Source organism: Pipistrellus kuhlii, unplaced genomic scaffold (genome assembly GCF_014108245.1).
Source record: "Pipistrellus kuhlii isolate mPipKuh1 unplaced genomic scaffold, mPipKuh1.p scaffold_m20_p_18, whole genome shotgun sequence".
Taxonomy (NCBI): Eukaryota; Metazoa; Chordata; class Mammalia; order Chiroptera; family Vespertilionidae; genus Pipistrellus; species Pipistrellus kuhlii.
The window spans coordinates 4285317-4305970 of record NW_023425493.1 but is presented as its reverse complement, the minus strand read 5'-3'; the positions used below and the strand labels follow the sequence as shown (position 1 = coordinate 4305970).

Here is a 20654-nt window from a genome sequence, read left to right as displayed (position 1 = left end):
ATCCCAGGGCGTTCTGGGCAGGCAGGAGCTAGAGATGCGCTCAGGGAGGGGCTGGCGGGCGGGGTGGATGGGGAAGGAAGCGCCCGGCCATTGGAAATAGAGCTCTTCTGGGCTCACGCCTATGACTCAGGCTGCATCTGTGCAGGGATTTACCCACCTGCCTCAGCCCCGCCCCGCCTGAGCCTTTCAACTGCAGCAGCGCCACCACACAGGCACTGCCAGTCCCTCATCAGGCCACACCCAGGGCCCGCTGCTCATCCTGTGGCCCAGGCCCCTCACCCAAACACAGCGGCCCATCAGGCAAGCAGCTGGGCAGCCCTCAGTCCACCTCACTCCGATGACGGGCGCTCCCCACAGCCTTCGCTGCCCGTGTTAATCCTCTGTCCGCTCATTCGCTCCTTCAACACTTCCCAAGTCCAAGGATGTGCTAGGGATGGCCCGGCACTCAGTGAGCACAGCAGACCTAGCTCCATCCTCACAGCAACTGCTCATTGTCCCGCCTGTTCTGTTTTCTTTTCTTTTCTTTTCTTTTCTTTTCTTTTCTTTTCTTTTCTTTTCTTTTCTTTTCTTTTTCCTTCCTTCCTTCCTTCCTTCCTTCCTTCCTTCCTCTTTTCTTTTTTTTTTTAGCTTGGTGGGCATATGGGACTTTCCCAAAATATTTTTTTTTTCCATTTAAAAAATATATATTTTATTGATTTTTTACAGAGAGGAAGGGAGAGAGATAGAGAACTAGAAACGTCCATGAGAGAGAAACATCGACCAGCTGCCTCTTGCACACCCCCCACCAGGGATGTGCCTGCAACCAATGTACATGCCCTTGACCGGAATCGAACCTGGAACCTTTCCATCCACAGACTGATGCTCTACCACTGAGCCAAACCGGTTTCGGCTTTTTTCCATTTTTTAATTAAGGTATTATTGTTCCCGTCTGTTTTGTCTCCCCCCATCGCCTCTTCTCCTCCTTTAATCTCCCCCTCCCCCCAAACACACACACAGCTGCTCCCATCGTTTCTTGTACCTTTAGAATAGCCTCGGCCTTTTTGGAGAAAAACCCGATGATTATCTGACTCCCACTGGGCGGAAATGCTGGCTCCTGGGCTTGGAGCCTGCCCCATCGGTATGCCTTGGGGGAAAGTGCTTCCACCCAGCTCCCACCCCGAATGGCGCCCCTCCCCTCTGCCCTTGCTTTTCATTTCTCAAACCCAGAGCCCAGTCCTTCTCCCTCCGTGGGGCCTGCACTAGAGGAGGCGGAGACAGCTGCTGGCAGAAGGCAGCCGCGTGTACAATGCCAGGGTACAAGGCCCTCTGCCAATAGTCCTCCTTTCACAGGGAGAGTGGCAAGCTGCTTCCTGTGCTTCCTCTTCCTCTTGACGAGAAGGCGCTCCAGGCTGCAGCGTCCCGGGTGCCTTCCCCACCTTCCTCTCCGGGAAGACTCTAGCCCTGCCCAGCAGCTGGGCTTGGGAAAGAGGCCTTTTCACCTTCCCTGCCCAGTGCCCCTCAGTGCATCCTCCTCCCTCAGGAAGCTGCGATCTTCCCCCCTCGGGGTCTTGGAAAGTGTGGTACCCAGCCTCGGGTGAACGAGAAGACATGGCAATCCACTGAGGACTGTGGCCCCCCCCTGCACCTGGCTTACTTGCCTGCGTTCTCTGTGAGCATCACCTATGGGACGGTCAGTACCCGCAGAGACAGAGGAGTGAGCCTTTACCATTTCAGGGGACCCTCTCGCCAGGAAAGCCAGACATGGCCTTGGGTGCCTGGAGTTTGCTCAGCTCCTCACACAAGCCATCCATCTCAGGGCTGGAGAAATGGCTCCTTTGGAGTGCAGGGCAAGGGGAAAGAGGTTGCACTGCTAACTTCTGAGCCCATGGAGGAAAAAGAAAAAAAAAGAGCCAAGTTCACAGGTTGAAAGCACGGCTAGCATTTCACCGGAACTGCTGCTGGTGAAAATGCAGGGCTGCGGGGCCTGGCAGATCCCAAGGGCTGATAGTGAGGCTGACTAGACGTGGCAGGGGCAGTGATAGGTGTCATAAATGAAGGTCTGGCTTCCGATGGAGGCCTGCAGTCAGCTCTGAGCAGGTGAACTGGTTTGGGAGGGAAGTTCAGAGTCCAGCCCTCCGGGGTTCTCTCCGTTAAGGAATTCTTGGAATTGACTCCCGGCCTGGCAGAGCGTTCAGTCTCTTCTCTCTGGATTCCTGAGGAGCTCTGCGCAGGCTTCCTTGGGCTGCAGGACTGGCCCGACTTATCAGAACCTTGTTCCTAAAAGTAGGACACTCCTGCCAGCTGGGCCAGCAGCTGGCATCTGAGGCTAGCCGGCCACGTCTGGGCATTTTTATAAACTCTCCACCGCTCTCACTCACGAATGACAGTGGGAATAATTGCAGGGCGAAGCTCCCTGCAGTTAACTAGGGGCTGCTGGGGTCAGGCATGGTACTCCGGGCAGAGCAAACGGGGCTGTGTGAGCCCATCTTGCAGAGGGAAGGGGTGGGGCCTTGAGACAAAGAAGAGAGAAAATTGGAATTTGTTGACCTGCCAGCTGAGGAATAACGAGCCGCCATCTTGCTGCTGGAGGTGGGAGCTGTAGTCCTAATTCTCAGAGGACGAAATGAGCTCTGCGTGGCCCTCCAAGCCACTGAATGAGCTCAGGGGTTTCTGGGAAATTGAAAAGGGAAGAGTGGTGCTGGGGAAATCTAAGGATGGGCAGGACGTGCTGTTGGGTACATTCTCTTGGTTGATAGAAAGATGTGAGAAGCTTGCAGGGAAAATAAAGTGTCTAAAACTACTGACTTGGCCGAAACTGGTTTGGCTCAATGGATAGAGCATCAACCTGTGGACTGAAAGGTCCCAGGTTCGATTCTAGTCAAGGACATGTATCTTGGTTGCGGGCACATCCCCAGTGGGGGGTGTGCAAGAGGCAGCTGATCAATGATTCTCTCTTGTCGATGTTTCTGACTCTCTATCCCTCTCTCTTCCTCTCTGTAAAAAATCAATAAAATATATTAAAAAAAAATAAAAATAAAACTATTGACTTGATTGTATGGATCCCCGATTGCTTCTCAGCTCCTTTTCTTCTGCCTCCTGAGCCTTCCTGTCTTTGCAGTGTCAGGCTGGGATGGGGTGGCCTGGAAAAGCCAGTGGAGGGCTCCACCATGGAGCACTGAATCAGATCTTCATGCAATGACCGCCTGGTCACATGTCCTCCAGCGCCTGGCTGGCTGTATGTCCCACCTGCCCGCATGTGCCTGGCCTGAGTCAGGCTGTTCTGTGACTCGGAGGCTGTCTGAGAACCTTTGCACCAGCTGAAGCAGCAGCTCCAGTTGGTCAGGACTCAGCAGTCTGCTCTGGTGGCCAAGCCAGGCTGCCCCTGACTCAGGAGAGGGCTGGGGTGTCGTCCAGCACCTCTGAAAGCCTCCACATCTACATCTGTGCCTTGGGTCCAGGAATTCATTGGTCTCAGTAAAAGCACTTTGATTGGGCTTGGATGAAAGGGGCTCAGAGAGTTCAAAGCCAGACAGGGCTTTTGGGGTGAAGAAGCGTGGCAGCTGTTGAGGTGACAGTGGAGGGAAGACGCTGGAGTCTCAGACAGGAAGTCTGAGAGTGGAGCCCATAGCGTTCCTCACTCACATCCATCCTGATCGGTCCTTCTTCAGAGCAGGAGCCTGGGGGAGAGATTGGGGGACGGGGAGAGAGGGTTCATCTAGACCAGAGGTCTCGCTCTTAGCCTAGGCTGCTGTCAAGGTGACTCTTGCCTCCCATTCTCCCATCCATACTCTGAGATCTAGACTGGCAAATCACCAAGGTTACCTGGAAGAAGGTCATTTCCAGCATCACAGAAATCTAGAGTCCCAGAAAAGGCTTGGTTATTCTTGATTTGACTGGCTCTGAATAGCTTAGACATTCCCTCTGTCGTAGCTCCCACTCTCCCAGCTGGGCTGTCCTTGCAGGGCAAGCTCTGCATTCCTTCCTGCATTCTCCACGTCCTCTTGGGAGAGGGTCACCATGATCTCAATGTCCTCTGATGACTTGAAGGCTGGGACAGGAATATAAGGTCGAGGTTTTGGTGGCTTCCTTAGAAGACCCCTTCTCTTAGAAATAGAAATCAAGGGGGTGGGAGTGAGGGGGGGAGAGCACAGGAGAAACGGCCCAGAGCTAAGGAGCTTCCCCCCACAGCCCCAGGGGAAAACCGTTAGTCCCTGGGCTGATGGATGTGAGCACCAGATCATAGACCCTCAAGGCTGGAAAGGATCTCAAGGACCCACTGGTGCTGGAATCTCCTTTGTAATCTCTAAATCAAGTAGTTGGAGAGTCTGAGCTTGCTTGTACTTCCTGAGAGTCATTAAAACCCCAAACCATCTCAGATCAGCCCCGGGGCTCAGAAAGGTCTTAATATTGAGTCAGTATATGTCTTCCTGTGCATGCCCAGTGGTCTGAGACCACACTAAACAAGTTCAGGATTTTTTTTTTTTTTTTTTACATGATGCCCCTTCAGATACAGCCTGACCCCGTGTCCAAAGTTCTGGAAACACATAGCTTTTCTGAGTCCTTTTTTATTTTATTTTATTTTTATTTTTTATTTTTATTTTTTGCGGGGGTGGGGGTGAGTGGGTTGTTAGAGGGAGAAAGCTAGGGAAAGCCAGGAACATTCCATTCTATCCATTGGCTGGGCCTGTAGCTCTCCTGTCCTGGGAGATGTGTGGTGCTTCTGAGCCCTGCCCCCGCTGGCACCACCTTCCCCACACTCCTTCCCCTTTCCTCGTCAGTGTCCAGGCAACAGGAAACAAACATGGAGAGCAGAGGGAGGGCTGGTCAGGACAGGCTTAGCAGGGAAGGCTCCGAAGCAGACACACACCCGGCTTAGCTGTGTCGCCTGCCAGGAAAGCAAGGCAGCCTGGGGCTGCCGGGGACTGAAGGAACCACAGTTCCCTCTGTGGTATCTATTGGGGAACTCAGACTAGAGAGTCAAAGGCAAACTTCATTTCTACAAATTCAAGGGTCAGAGTCCCAGTGGGCATATATATGGCTTAGTCCAGTGGTTGGCAAACTCATTAGTCAACAGAGCCAACTATCAACAGTACAACGACTGACATTTCTTTTGAGAACCAAATAGTTTAAACTTAGACTTCTTCTAACACCACTTCTTCAAAATAGACTCACTCAGGCAGTGGTGTTTTGTGGAAGAGCCACATGTCAAGGGGCCAAAGAGCCGCATGTGGCTCAGAGGGATAGAGAGCCAGAAACATCGATGAGAGAGAAACACTGACCAGCTGCCTCCTGCACCCCGCCCCCCTCACTGGGGATGTGCCCGCAACCAAGGTACATGCCCTTGACCGGAATCGAACCCGGGACCCTCCAGTCCGCAGGCCGACGCTCTATCCACTGAGCCAAACCGGTTCTGGCAAGGTCTGTCTCTCTGTCTACGTACAAACGTACAGGGCAGGCCTGGCTCTGATCCCAGCCCGTGCTCCGGTGGACTGGGCAGAAGGTCCCCAGGGATTCAGTCCTCAGGGATCTTTCCTCCTCAGTCCAAATATAACCACCAAGGTTGTCTCTCTTGATTTACTCTCTTCTCTGTGGGCTCTGGCAGGGTCCGAGTTCAGTTTCTAAGGACCCAAGTACTCTTCAGCCATCCCCCTCCACTCCCAATCCTCCCGCACATCATCAGATGTGCTCCTGACATCCTGTCCACCAGGCCCGGGCCTTGCTGTGGTCACCATAGCTCATCCTGTTGGGACGAGGGGTTGGCACCCCCACCCTTGCCCGTCTCCCCCTGTAGCCTGGATGCTCTAGGACAGTCACTGCATTCCATTAATCACTGCTCCTGGGGCCGAGGGCAAGGCCCAGCCCATTTGCTGAGTAGAGGAGGGTTCTGCAGTGCACGGTTGATCTCGGTGAGGAGGAGATCTTTTATCTTTAGGGTCTCTTCATTCTTCTCCAGGTCTGTCATCAGGAATTCACATACTCCTCACAAGCGAATTCTTCTTTCCTCCATTATTCCCTTGATAACAGCTCAGTTCATAGCATCTAATCAACCGCCCTTTGTCACAGTGCTGGCAGCCGCTCCTTCCAGTAATGGGGCCTACTGCAGTGCTATTTGCTTTTTTAATTTTTATTTGTAGTGCAATAAAGTTTATTTCAGACTGTTTGCTCTTACGAGTCTGGGCCGGCTCCAGGATATCACTCGATGGGAGAGATGTGGGCATATCCAGCACGCTCCCTCCCAGTATCCCCCTTCTGGGGTGGACCAGCAGGAACTGTTGAGGCTTGGGAAGTCTGAGTAGGGGCTCAGGGAGTCCCAAGGTCACACGTGTCCAAAACTTGTGCCCACTGGTCCTTATCTGGACCTCAGTCACTAACCCAAATTCTGAAACAGAATCCCACACATGATTTTTATTTCTAACTAGCTCCAACTCATTCTCAACTGAACTTGACATTTTCCCATCATGCCTCCTATACCATCTCTAAGCTTCCCACTTTTCTCATCCGTCATGGTAGTTCTCCAGCCCCAACCCCTCATTGAGAGCTGGGGGAAAGGGCAGACGCTGTAGCGGCCCTGGCTTCTCTGTGACTGTGGCCGCGGGGTGCCTTGTCTGCCCTCTCTGAGGTTTAGCATGCTGTCTCTCCTGCACCGCTCATGACTCCTGCCCCCAGCCCTTTCCTCAGCGGCTTTCTCTGCACGGCCATCCCAGGATCTGCTGTCACTCCTTGGGGTTGTGGGGTGAGCCTGGTCTGTGTGAGGACTCAGGAAAGGTGCAAGGGAGCCTGCCGACTGTGTGTGTTAGTGTGTGTGTGTGTGTGTGTGTGTGTGTGTGTGTGCGCGCGTGCGCACGCACACACGTGCATGCACTTTAGAAAGGGTCAAATTGCCCTACCTGGTTTGGCTCAGTGGATAGAATGTCAGCCTGTGGAATGAAGGGTCCTGTGTTTGATTCCGGTCAAGGACACATGCCTGAGTTGTGGGTTCAATCCCCAGTGGGGGACGTATAGGAGGCAGCTGATCAATGTTTCTCTCTCATCATTGATGTTTCTATCTCTCTCTCCCTCCCTCTTCCTCTCTGAAATCAATAAAAATATATGGGGTGGGGGAGGGGGAAGAAAGGGTCGAATTGCAGAGGGAGGGGAGGGGAGCTGGAGAGGAGATGGGCACTTGAGCCTGGGCTCAGGGCGTCTGGGAGAGGAGTTGGAGGGACAGTCCAGTCCGGGCAGGTGGGGGCGGGGCCTACAGGGTTGTGCCAAGTTGCTGTGAAGGGCACTTCGGAGGAAGAGTAGGGGGACCAAGCCTCCCTCCTGGCCTTCCCCGCAATGTTCTGGGCTCAGGCTGTGCTCATCTCAGAAACAGTCTCTGTCTGGGTCCTCGACCTGCCTCTTGCCCTGTCCTCGGTCTCTGTGCATTGCTTTCTGTCTTAGAGTTTCTGTTTCTGTCTTAGATAGAAGCAAATACAACCCAAACCGTGGGGCATGCAAAAAAGAGGGGCTGTTCTCCCCTGGACAGCTCTAAATTTCTCAGGGAAAAGCAGGGGCCCTCTTTGGAAATGTGAGTATTGGGCCCGAGGTCATAGCCTGGCCTTCTGCTTCAGGACCCCCAGATGAGCCATTGGGTGCCACCTGTGTTCCTCTGCCTCTTAGTAATCCCTGTCTCTCCTGGGGGCCCAGAGGGCACCCAGGTAGTCTCCAGACCTTTATGGGACCTGAAAGGGAAGTGGTGGGGAAATAGAATGTTTGGGTGGAGACCGGGTCAGGGAAAAGGAGAGAGAGGAATTGGGGTAGGGGTCCTCCCAGGAGCGGGTCCTCTTTCTCTACTGAAGATGAAGCTCAGAGAGAAGCTTCGGCTGTGGGATGTTTCCAGAGGGAGGAGGCCATGGGCTAGGCCTAAACTAAACTGATACTCAGTTCCCTCACTCCAAGACTGCCGCACCTCCTCCCTCTCTCCTCCTCCATAGCCAAGCAGGGCTCAGGGCACAGGCAGGAAGGCTGACAGCTTCTTTTATGGGCCCCAAATTGCAAGGAGGTGGCAATTAGCCCTCAATGGGTCAGAGGAGAGCAAAATTGTGTCTTGCCTTTTAAGGCTTGGAGGGACTCCTGCATGGTACCCTCAACAGTGCCTGTTCTTCTAGGAGCACCTCGGCCCTCAGACTTCCCCAACTCCTGTCTCTTAGACTCCAAAAGCAGGACCCTCCCTTCCCCTCTCTCCCCCTCCCACACACACACAGGAAACCTGCTTCTGATAGACCCTATCTACTGGTTCAATATGATCTGAGAGCCCCACTCATTGAAAAGAGCTTCCGGCCGAAACCGGTTTGGCTCAGTGGATAGAGTGTCGTCGGCCTGCGGACTGAAAGGTCCCAGGTTTGATTCCGGTCAAGGGCATGTACATTGGTTGCGGGCACATCCCCAGTGGGGGGTGTGCAAGAGGCAGCTGGTCGATGTTTCTCTCTCATCAACGTTTCTAACTCTCTATCTCTCTCAGTTCCTCTCTGTGTAAAAATCAAAAAAATATATTTAAAAAAAAAGAGAAAAAAAAAGAAAAGAAAAGAGCTTCCTGTGTCCCCTCCCCAGATCACTGCTGGGAGCTCTATAGGTGGTGAGCTGAGGTCGAGGAACAGGACTTCAGAGGTTACATTTGCCATCGGATTAAGTTGCTTCGTGCCCATCAGATGGGCTCATGTGTATTTGTAACTCTCCCTGAGATCTTGGGTCCCCAGTCAACATGTGCCACTGGCATTCCCCAGAGCACAGGGATAAACATTCTAGCCGAACTTGGCTTTAGCAGATGGAGGCTGAGGTCTTTCTGCATCACAATAAAACCTAATGCATCCTCCTGCCCATATAACGCTAACCCACTTTGTAACCCTAAGCACAGGCTATTCTAATTCAAATTCAAAACGCAATTCTAACCCAGCTGTCATCCCAGTTCTACATCAGTCTCCACCCACCCTTTGATTGCATTTCAGGCTTAGCTGTAAACCCTATTCTGTATCATAACATGGATCCCAGCCGTCAACCCTAGCCTCAGCTCTGGCTGTTATGCTAACCCTAATCTCAACCTTAATTACCATCTCAACCTCAAATCTGACCTCAGCCTCATAATTCCAATTAACTCCAACCTTCACCCCAACCTTCATTCCAACTCTAACATTAGCTGAAATCAGAACTCAATTAAACTCCAACCCTGCACTTCAGTTTAATGGAACGATGGCCTTACTCCCTCTTCCCGGTCCCATCTGCTCTGCCTTCTCCTCATCACTGACCCTCCATGCTTTGTCTCCAGCGGTCAGCCTAGTAACCTATGGGGTCACCATGCCCCTTTCTTGGGCTGCTCTGGATCAAGAATCATGATGCCTGGGTGTCCCCCACTTGGCCAGGCCCCAGCAGCATCACCTGAGCTGAATCTTCATGCGTCTCCCGGCCCCTGATCCACATGGTTAAGTGGGATAATGACCCCTGCTTTTTGGAGTGTGCGGGGCAATCCTATAAACCTCAAAAGAAAGAAAGAAATGAGGGTACTCATTGTGTACATCAGTGGGCCTCAGAGCACTCTGCTATGGTTGGGGAGTGGGTGGAGGGGGTTGGAGCACAGCCATGTAGGAGGTCCTTGTGCTTCCTTATTGTTCTGTCTCATTTTTCCTGGAGGGGGAAGCCCTGGTAGTAAGTCATCCCTCTCCCATGACTCTTCTCCCCTCCTTCTTGTGCCCTGGTAGGGAAGGGATGGGCTGTTGAATGGGGCCACTCATGACCCCACCCACCTCTCCTGACGCACATGGGAGGTCCAAGGCCTGTCCTGGGGACCCCCCCCCCCACCCTGGACCAACCGGCAAGGGCTGCCCCTCCACTTCCTCAGCCCCCCAGGACCCTCCCACCCAGCTGGAACTTGTCTGCTCAGTCACCCCAATGAGCAGGCCGGGCTATGCGGGTCCCTGGTTTCCCTCTCTGTGCACAGAAGCAAGGACACCAAACAGTCCCCAGAAGAAGTGCACATGGGGCTTAGCCGTCCTCAGGGGAGACGTTGCACACGCCGGTGAATGGGGCACCCCCAGGCACCCCCTCCCCTGTTCTCCCAGCACCCCCTCACTAACCTCTTCACTTGCTGGGCCCCCTCCACACACCTGGCCCTTCTCCCCTCGGGCCTCACTGAACTGGCTTTAGTTCTGTGTGGGAGTTTGGGCTGAACCCCTCTAATACCCCAGTTCCTAGGAATCCCCAACATTCGAGGATGACCTTGCATCAGGTATTGTTCGGAGGCATGGAGGGGCAGCCAGGGGAAGACCCTGATCCCAAACCCACCTCTTCCCCCCCTCCCTGAGCTCAGCAGGGCTGATTTTCGTTGAGGGGCCAGAGGCCTCAGGGGGAAGGCGGACTGGACAGCCCTGGGCCCCTTTCCTCTGCCTGGGCCTTTCCTCCAGCCCGAGTGCCCCTTCCCTGGTGCCCCTCCCCACAGACCCCTTCAGAGGGTCAGGGACAGGGAGAGGCAGGGTGTGGAGAGGGAATGGGACCCCTATGCCCTGAGGTCAGTGCTAATCCTTCAAGCCTGGACTCCCTCCTCCCCAAGCTTGGCTTCTCCTTCCTCTTCCATGCTCCCCTGGGGAGGAAGGTAACAAGCCCGAGTGGCGAGGGGAGCTCCGCGGATGCCATAAAAGGGGGTGACTGTTGCCGCTGAGGATGGGGCAGGAGGAAGTGGAGGTTTAACAGGTGCCTAATTACAAGTCCACGGGCAGCCCTGCCCCACTCTCTGGATAGGGAAGAGCTTGGGTGCTGGCTGGGTAATGCCTGGGTAGGCCACTCTGTCACCCCGGTAATTAGGGTTTTGGGGACTCCTCCCCAAGGCGGGGACCTGGCCCCCTCCCTTCCATAGAAATAACTCTGGCTGCTCCCCAGCCAGGCCCTCATTGCGCCTTCCTACCACCCGGGGCAGTGTCTGGGCCCTCGTCTCCCCCCCCCTCCACCCATCCCTACACATCACCACCACCACTACCACCACCATCACCGGCCCCACCGCCGGTCCCACTACCTCCGGCCCGGGACACCCAGCCAGGCGGAGGAGACACCGAGCCTAGAGACATGGGCGTCCGAGGAGCCTTCCACCTTCTGCTCGTGTGCCTGAGCCCAGGTATGGGGCAGGCAGCAGGCAGGAATGCCGCACGCTGGATGGCAGAGACAGGGGCACTGAGGGGCGAGGGGAGGAGCCTGGCGGTTTCTGAGATGCCCTGGAGGGGCGCAGCTCACCCTTGCCCTGCTGCCACCAGGTTTGGATATTGCCAAGGAGTCTCTCCCCAGGAGAGCCCCAGGCCCAGAGTTTGGGGCAGAGGTCTCGGGTGGCCCTCGCTGTGGGGCTCGCACTTGCATGCACCTGCAGTGCCTGAGTTCCGGGCCATGGAAACTGGGAGTGGGGTGGATGGGGAGGTGAGCAGCAAAGCCGGGTGGGGGCTGAGGAGGAGCCTGGGAAGGAGTGTGTGTGTGTGTGTATGTGTGTGTATGTGTGTGTGTGTATGTGTGTGTGTGTGTGTGTGTGTGTGTGCGTGTCCAGCAGGAGGGCCCCCACCCCAGGCCAGAGCCAGGGCAGGAAGCTGCCTGCAGGGGCAGAGCCTCAGCACTGCCAGTGACAGCCCTGGCCGGAGACCTCCCCTCCAGGCTGAGGCCGGAGGAGGAGGGCGGGGACAGCAACTCCACAGTCTCTTCACTCCGCTGGGGCTCCCGCTGAGGGCAGGGCTCAGGCTGGATGTCCTGGCTCCCTGCCCAGGTTGGGGCAAGTCTCAGCAAGGGCCACTCTGTGTGGGCACTTGGCTCGGAGACCCACCCCGGGGTCTGGGCTGGGGGGCGAGGGAGTGTGGGGGAAGGAGCTTAGGAAGGAGGAAGTATGTTCAGCCCGTGTGTGTGTGTGTGTGTGTGTGTGTGTGTGTGTGTGTGTGTGTGATGAGTTTCTGGCAGAATGTCTACAACTCCCTGTTTGGTGAGAGCTGGGCTGGCGGAGCCTGTGCAGGAAGCTCTGGCCATGCCAGTGGGAACCTGGCACATCTCCGTGTGGGTGGCACGTGTCCTGGGTGTGTGCTGCATGTATTTATGCACCGATATCCTCTTGGGGGGGGGGGCTCCTTTTCTCCCCTTCCTCCCCGCTCCTTCTGCACCTCCGGAGGGAGGGTTAGGAGCTCTGGAAGCAGCTTAGAAATTCACAAAGGATTTCCAGTCGAGAATAGACACTTCTGTTGAGGTGACATCCACAGAGGGCGCAGCCCCTGGGCGATGACTAGTCAGCACTGCCTTCTTCCTTGCAGCCCGCTGGGATTTCCTCCCGTCTCCCTGAATCGCTCTGCCCAGGGAGATTCCTCTCTGGCTCTCTTTCCTCTCTCCCCGCCTCTCTCTTCTCTCCTACTCCCTCACAGCAAGAGAAATCAGGGTGAGACACCAGGAAGAACTTCCCCAGGAGAGTAAAGGCGAGCAGAGAGATTGGAGCCCTTAGGAAGAGACTGAGGAAGCTTCTAGAGAGACGGAACAGCTAGGGTGAGGCTCCCGGGTCTGGGACAAAGGAAGACACGGAGTCTAGTGCAGGGTGCAGGCACTCTTCCAGCTCACCCCTCCTTCCAGGTCCCTTCCCTGAACACTTACCCTCCGGTCGGTCGGTCTGTCGGTCGGTCGGCTGGCCCCTGGCTGCAGGAAAGAGTCCTCTCTCTGTGGTCTGCTTCCGGAAGTCCTTAGGGCAGAGGCTCTGCTCTCCGAGGAGTGCTGGCTCATCCTTGGCTTGCCTTGTGCCGCCCCAGGACCTGGCAGATGGCATCTGGATCCTTATCTCGGAAATTGAGCTGATGATCTGTCTGGGGCTGGAGGAGGCACCGCCAGGTCCCGTTAGGGCCACAGCGGGGAGCCTGCCCGCTCTGGGTGCCCCCGGAGCCTAGCGGGGTTAGAGTGGGGCTGACGGTCTAGCCAGGGTTCTGAGGGGCAAGTTCAAGGATGCCTGCGCTGTTGGGTGTCGCAAGAGTGCGTGCTGGCTCTTTAGAACCGGGTAAGCTCCTGCAGGTAGGCTTGGTCTTGAATGAGCACACACGGACTATCCTGTGTGCAGTGGGCGTGTCTTCCGGATGAATCTGGACTCGTGTTGGTGTGCAGACGTGTCTCTGTATGAATCTGATAGTATTCGTGTGTAGGAAGATGGAACCCCATTAGTGCGTCCCTGCACTTAGAAGGCTTGTAAGAGCGTGTCTATGTGTGTTTGGCTGTGGCTGTGTAATTGTGTGTCTGCGATGCTGTCTAGCTGTGAGGTGGGTCTCAGGAGAGAGCCAGAGAAGGGCAGAGCAGAGTGATTAGCTGACACCAGGGGCTGAAACCCCAAAGGACTTGGTGCCTCTCAACAAAGAATGAAGGGAGTGATCCAGGCTGGGCCAAGGGGTCTGGGGAGCAAGGGGTGCAGGAGATTGGGAGGCAGAGCCTACTTGCCCTACCTGCCAAGTAGGTTCTATTCCTCTCTAGGTCCAACTGGTTGGGGCTAGTGCTTGCCTGGGGCTTCAGAATAAAAAGGAGAGGAGCTCAGTGCTGAGTGTCCGGACCCCAGGTCCTCACCCAGGCTGACTCAGTGGAAGGGGATCTGAGCAGAGTGAGCATATGGGGCAGCTGTACCTGAGCCTCACAATGACCAGAAGGCAGGACACGCAGTCCACGCTGCTACACGTTATCACACAGGCTCATTGTCCTACAGATGCATGTGGCCTCAATTCCAGGCACACCATTATTCACCGTCACACACGAATTCAGCTCAGTCATGGCCACCCACTGTCATGCACAGGCATGCACCATCACTCAGAGTCCTGACACAACCAGGCACCTGCTGTCACGCACAGGCATACAGCCCCAGACGGGCACCATCATACGCAAGACGCACATGGACATTCCAGTCTTCCACTCCTTGGGATGGGAAGGGACCCCAGAGGTGATGCTGTCCAATCCTCCTGCCTCCAGGTAGGAGCACTTCATGTGGCCCAGACAGAAGCAGCTTTTAACCAGCCAGGCTCCTCTATCAGAGCATTTAACAGCTCTGTGTGCTCCATGTGCACACTGTACACACACACACACACACACACACACGCACACACACAACTATATATATATATATATATATATATATATATATATATATATATATGCTAGTAAGCTAAGTGTCCAACCATCTGACCAGTCGCTATGATGCGCACTGACCACCAGGGGGCAGACGCTCAATGCAGGAGCTGCCAAGCTGCAGTGACTTGGCAGCAGTGGTTCTTGAGTGACGCACCCCAAAACCAGAGAAGAGAGAGCCCAATTCCTCATGGGGCTGCAGGATTCCACCTTCAGCCATGGGTTATGTTGTTGCTGGGCACTCTCAGCCCCAAATCTGGTTACTGCTCACTTGTGTTTGCATTCCACACCCTGTATAATAGCAACTTTGCAGAGTGCCCTCTGGCACTCTGGGACCCCTCAGGGGATGTCAGAGAGCTGGTTTTGGTCTGATCCCTGCAGGTCAGGCCGAGGGACCCCACTCACTCTGCAATGGTGCCACCCTGCTAGGGAAGGACCATGGGAGACTGGCTCCAGGGTGTGTCTGGCCCATCTCACCCAGTACCACCCCGCTGGCCACCTTCTAATTTTCTTTCAATGTGCATGAATCTGTGCACCAGGTCACTAGTATAAATATAAAAGCTGACAACCTACCTGGTCATGGCATGAGTATCCTTACTGTACACATAAGCAGCCACAAATACTCAATAGCACTCATGTATTATACTTGCATACGTAATCTTACATGCATACACAATCATGCATACATACAAGCATAACTAACAGCTATAAATAAATATACAAACAGGATTCAGATGCAGTCCTACACATCATAGAATATGATGCATACACACATGTGCACACAGGCCTGCATATACTGCTTCATGCACACACACAGAAACACACTTGGAGCAGCCCCTCCTTCCTGTGGAACCCCAAATGAGCCTGGGTTGCTGCTGATAGAATGGGGGAGGGGGAAGCTGAAGCCGATGACCCAAGTTCTGGTTCAGTTCCCCTGACCTGACCCATTCTCCCCTTCCCCTAGCACTGCTGTCTGCTGTGCGGATCAACGGGGATGGCCAGGAGATCCTGTACCTCGCAGAAGGTGATAATGTAAGACTGGGTTGCCCCTACATCCTGGACCCTGAGGATTACGGTCCCAGTGGGCTGGACATCGAGTGGATGCAGGTCAATGCAGACCCTGCACATCGGGAGAATGTGGTGAGTCCTGGGCACATGGTGCCCCTTACCCTCACTCCATGGTCTACCTGATGGCCAGCCAACACTCTGAGGAGAGGGGGGGCACAGATAATAAAACCAAGACCTTGAACTTCCCCCAAGGCCTCTTGTGGAATGGGGCAACAGGGATGAGAGTTCTGCAATCACTCCAAAGGGGTGGTGCCTGCCTTCAGAAGTTCCCATGCCCTGGCCGGGTGGCTCGGCTGGTTGGCGCATCGCCCTGTATACCAAAAGGTTGTGGACTTGATTCCTGCTCAGGGCTCAAAGCTAGGTTGTGGGTTCCATCCCCAGTCAGGGCATGTACAGGAGGCAATGGATCAATATTTCTCTCTCACATCAGTGTTTCTCTCTTTCTCTCTCTCCCTTCCTCTCTTTCTAAAATCAATAAACGTATCCTTAGGTGAGAGAACAAAAAAAGTTCCCAACTCTCCCTTATGTGTTCCAAAGTACTTGCTCTTACTTGGTCCCACCCATTTTGTAAGGGGTCAGTGGACTAGGCATCATTTCCCCACTTTTCAGCTGAGAAAAGCGAGTCTCAGAAAACTTGAGTGACGTGCCCACCTGGGCCTCCTGGGCTCTGCCTGCCTCACCACCCTGTTTTCCTCTCTTCCTGCAAGTTCCTCAGCTACCAGGACAAGAGAATCAACCACGGCAACCTCCCCCACCTGCAGCAGAGGGTTCGCTTTGCAGCCTCAGACCCCAGCCAGTACGATGCCTCCATCAACCTCATGAACCTGCAGGTCGCCGACACGGCCACCTACGAGTGCCGGGTGAAGAAGACCACAATGGCCACCCGGAAGGTCATTGTCACCGTTCAAGGTATGGCTCATCTCTGCTGGGCTCCTCGTCCCTAGGCTTCAGAGCCAAGGCCAGCATGGCCGCTCTGAACCCAGCTGTGCCTCTGGGCCGAGCCTGGCTCACAACTGCCCGCTTCCCTGCAGCTCGGCCCGCAGTGCCCATGTGCTGGTCTGAGGGCCACATGGCGTATGGCAACGACGTGGTGCTGAAGTGCTTCGCCAGTGGGGGCACCCCACCCCTCTCCTACAAGTGGGCCAAGATCAGCGGACAGACCCATCCCTACCGGGCGGGATCCTACCACTCGCAGCACACGTTCCAGTCGGAGCTGTCCTATCAGGAGTCCTTCCACAGCTCCATCAATCAAGGTGAGGCAGGCGGGACGAGTGGGTGGTCAGGACTTGGGGGCCCGCTGGGGCCTCCCTGAGCCATCAGTGGCACCAAGTCTGACCTAGAATCCCTGGGGGAGACGCTTCCTCAGAGCCTGTTTCAGAAGCTGCCATGGAGAGAAGAGGAGGCAGAGGGGCAGGGCAGGGGCAGCCCAAAGCGGTGTGGCTGGTTTGGAAAGAGCGCAGTCTGAGATTGACAGCTGAGCTGGGCTTGAGTCCTGGCTGGACTGCGGACTGCAAGAAGCAGGCCAGTGGCTTACCCTCTCTGTGCCTTGGCTCATCCTGCAAGAAAAGGGAGTAAGAATATCTTTCCTCCAGGGGCCTGAGGATGACATGGGGTGAAGGGTGCAAAGCTGCCGGCATACAGAGAAACCGGCTAGCACTCAGAACCCAACAGCAGGAGGGGGCCCTAGAATTCCTCTGCTGTGACCCCAGCTTCACTGTACAAAGGAGGAGGCCGAGGCTCGGAGAAGGGGCACACAGTGCATTAGTGATGTCTCAGTCCTGTTGCTGGTGGAAGGGTTCTTTTTTTAAAATTTAAATATATTTTTTATTGATTTCTGAGAGGGAAAGAGGGATAAAAACATTAATGATGAAGAGCATCTTTGATTGGCTGCCTCCTGCACGCCCCCTACTGGGGATCGAGCCCGCAACCTTGACATGTGCCCTTGAGGGGAATCCAACCTGAGATCCTTTAGTCCGCAGGCTCCATCCACTGAGCCAAACCAGCCAGGGCCGAGGGGTTCCTCCTACCTTCTCTGTTTCAGCAGGGGGAGGGTAACTCACCTGGGGTGTGGAGTGGACCCGAGTATGTGTGCCCACACTGTTCCTCCTTCCACCTCTCAGTGCCCAGGCAGGGGTGAGGCGCTCAGACCCCAGGCCCCTCGCCTCACGGTGGGCCTGTGAAACCTCCAGTTTCAGGTGTGTTTAATGGCGATCTGGTGCTGAAGGACATCTCCAAGGAGGACGACGGGCTGTACCAGTGCACGGTGGCCAACCACGTGGGCTACAGCGTGTGCGTGGTGGAGATGAAGGGCTCAGGTAGGTGCCTGGCCTTGGGGGCCCCATAGCCGGCCTGGAGGAGCCGGGCCGTGTTTTGGAGCCTGAGCTGGCTCTGCCTGCCCATTGCATCCTGTGTAAGGCCTCTGCCTAGGGCAGGTGGGAAGCCCTGGGAGAAATGTGCAAACAAGGGGTTAACTTGCATCTCTCACCCCCTACCCACTCCCATCTTCCTCACTGAGTGTCCCAGGGTCCTGAGCCCCTTTCCCAGGGAGCTCTCTGCCCTGGGAGAGCTTGACCAGCCTCCCCTTCTCTCTCCCCGCAGACTCCCGGCGTGCGGGCATGATCGTCGGCGCGGTGCTGGGCTCCCTGCTCCTGCTGGGCTGCCTGCTGCTGGCCATCTGGGCGCTCACCTGCTGCTGCTGCGGGGGAGCCGGCGGGGCCCGCAGCGCCTTCGGCTACGGCAACCGCAGCGGGGCCTGCGGAGGGGCCTGCGGAGACTTGTCCAATGAGATCAGGTAAAACCTGATGCATGCTGCATGCCGCTGCGGACAGGGGACGGCGCCCTGCCCCTCCTCACCCCCGCCCGCCCGCCACTCCAACCTGGCCCGCCACCGCCACGGAGCGCTGGGACCGCGGCTGCCAACCTGCCCCCCGGGCCGCGGGGCTCATCTCCCGCCTCAGCCCAGACTCCAGCTCCGCCCCCGCCCCCTCCGCCCGCGTGCGCCCCGCTCTGGCGCGCCCCTCTCTGCCTAGACTGTAAGCTCCTGGAGGGCAGGGCCTGCTTCCCCACGTTTCCCCTCTGGGGAGTGGTGAGAGCTCTGGTCGTGTGCTTTTAAAACTATTTAAGACTAGTGCTGCTAACTTATATTAGAAACAAACTAGAAATAAAAACAGAACAAGACTTGCAGTGCTAATGATTGCAGTGCCGGGATGGGACGGAGGAAAATGTGAAGATTGCGGGCGGGAGGTGAGAAGAGAGGGGCGCACCAGAGGGCAGGGCAGGGGGTGAGGGGAGAAGGACCAGGACAGCATCTTCCGGGTCCCCGAGGTCCCCACCTGTCCCAGCCGGTGGTTGGAGGGCAGCATCCGAAAGGGGCTGAGATCGCCTGCGGGGGAGAGGAGGCGGAGGGCAGGCGGGCGAGGGGCCGGGCCGGGAGGCGCCGCGGGAGGGGGCGCCCGGAGCCGGGGATGATCAGTCCGGGCTCCGCGGGGCCGGCCTGCGGGGCCTCGGAGCCCGCTCCCCGCTCACCGCCCGCCCGTTGTCTCCGCAGAGAGGACGCCGTGGCGCCCGGGTGCCAGGCCCGCGGGCGCGGCAGCCGCGTCGCCCACCTGCTGGGGTACCCGCCGCAGACCCGCCGCTCCCAGCGCCGGTGCGCGCCCCCGCCCTGCGGCCCCGAGGACGTGGCGCTGGCTTCCCGCGCCGCCGCCTGCGAGGCGGGCCCCGCCCCGGTCTACATCAAGGTCACCGGCGCCCAGGCCGAGGACTGCGCCCGGGGGCCGCGGCCGGGCAAGGACGGCCTGGTGGTGTGAGCGCCGCCCCCGGGGCCCCCGGGGCTGCGGAGGCGGACGGAAGGCATTCTTCTCGGGACACGAGCGGGGAGGCAGAGCCTGCTCCCCAGAGTGGGAGGTGGGACGGGAGGTAAAGGCTCCTCGGACCTCTCACACCCCCTGGCCGTAGCGCTCTGGGAGGAAGAGGAGAGAGCGTGCCTGAGGGGTTGGGGCCGAGGCCGGGAATCCCGGCCGAAGCCGAGGGCCCGGGGCCGGGCGGGTGGGTTCTGGACCGGATGGTTCGGGGTGAGATCCGGGCTCTGAGCGGCAGTGTTAGCGCAATAAAGACCGAGGACGACGGCGGCTGTGGCTCACCGAGGGCTGGGCAGCGCGTGCGGAGGCTGGCTTCGGGTTGTGGTTCTGCATCGTCCCGGACCCTTTCCTCCTTCGATACACATATGGGGAAACTGAGACACCCCCCGCCCCCCCGGCTGGATTGAAAACCCAGAATCCCACCTTTCTCTTTCTAGAAGGTCAGAAGGGGTGGGAGGACAAGGAGCTTGCAGGGACGACCTGTTTGAATGTTTCCAGACCGTTCTATAGGCACCATTCTTCCTCCTGCCCACATCTTCCCAATCCTGACATTCCTGTCTCTCCCAGATGTAGCCTTCCCTCTGGACAACTGGGAAGGGACTCAGTCACACTCTGGGTAGAAAGACCTTGGAGAGGGGCGATACCCCCACACCCCTTAATGGAAAGGGAATCGACATGTATTGGGCACTCAGTAAGTGCCAGTTGCTTTCTGATATGTTGTCTTATTGAATCCTTACTTTAGTCCCGAGGTTGTGCATTATCCCATTACACAGATGAGGAAACTGAGGGTCAGAGGGATTAGATGTTGACCCTCTGAGAGAGAGAGAGCAAGGCAACACAGGTAATGATTTAGACAGAATTACTTGGTCCAGGCATGTTGGATGCTAAGACGTCAGGCTGTTTCTCTAATATTTGAATTCTTGCTATAGTATTCCCAGCAAAGGCCATTCCAACCTTTTCCTGAATTCTTTTCATGGCAGCACCTGTCTGCCAGTGCAGTCCATTCAGCCTCTGACTATCGGAGACATGTTTCTTCTACCGAAATCATTTTGGCCCCTGTAGAGCATTTATCCAATGGTCCAAGTTCTACCCTTAGGGAGCTCTAAACATCATGTCTCCAATTCCACCGGCTCTCGTGGAATGGCGGCTGAACTCCATACATGGTGGCTGCCCAGGCTCACAGCAGCACCTGGGTCTGGTCTGGGGATCGAGGGTCTTCTGAAGAGCATGGGATCTCATAGTCAGGTCTGCCTGCCTCTGCCCAGCCACCTGCTTGTTGATAGCCTTCCTTCTCTCTTTGCCTCTTTTTCTCTTGAGGCAAAACTGGGCTTTCTAATTCTCCTTTCTCCTACCCTGGGGCCACATGAGGTATGGGTATGATGGACCTCAGAATATCTGGGTTTAAAATGTTAAAAAACAAACAAACAAAACATTTTATTGATTTCGGAGAGGAAGGGAGAGAGAGAGATAGAAACATCACTGATGAGAGAGAATCAATGGTCGCCTGCCTCCTACATGCCCCCTACTGGGGATCAAGCCTGCAACACCAGGCATGTGCCCTTGACAGGAATCGAACCCAGGACCCTTCATTCCGCAGGCCTATGATGCTCTACCCCCTGAGCCAAACCAGGTAGGGTG

General features: G+C 56.0%; 1 protein-coding gene across 2 annotated transcripts; it reads left to right on the top strand.

The window, feature by feature from the left end:
• Window positions 1-10810: 10810 nt before the first annotated feature.
• Window positions 10811-19281, top strand: VSIG8 (V-set and immunoglobulin domain containing 8). Of its 2 annotated transcripts, XM_036442716.2 has the most exons (7): window positions 10811-11098; window positions 15056-15231; window positions 15867-16068; window positions 16191-16412; window positions 17349-17474; window positions 17758-17950; window positions 18707-19281. In XM_036442716.2, exons 1-7 carry the CDS (start codon window positions 11050-11052, stop codon window positions 18963-18965), a joined length of 1227 nt encoding a protein of 408 aa, XP_036298609.1. In that variant the 5' UTR covers window positions 10811-11049; the 3' UTR covers window positions 18966-19281. The 2 variants fall into 2 exon arrangements, with proteins under 2 accessions (XP_036298609.1, XP_045438930.1); XM_045582974.1 differs by lacking the exon at window positions 17349-17474 and having other exon boundaries at window positions 10948-11098.
• The last annotated feature ends 1373 nt before the right edge of the window (window positions 19282-20654 follow it).

Bases quoted from the DNA above. Each gene is read 5' to 3' on its own strand.
- VSIG8 (XM_036442716.2), top strand. From the start codon at position 11,050: ATGGGCGTCCGAGGAGCCTTCCACCTTCTGCTCGTGTGCCTGAGCCCA. The intron at 16,069-16,190 runs GTATGGCTCATC...GCTTCCCTGCAG, and splicing joins GGTCATTGTCACCGTTCAAG to CTCGGCCCGCAGTGCCCATG. The intron at 16,413-17,348 runs GTGAGGCAGGCG...TGAAACCTCCAG, and splicing joins CCACAGCTCCATCAATCAAG to TTTCAGGTGTGTTTAATGGC.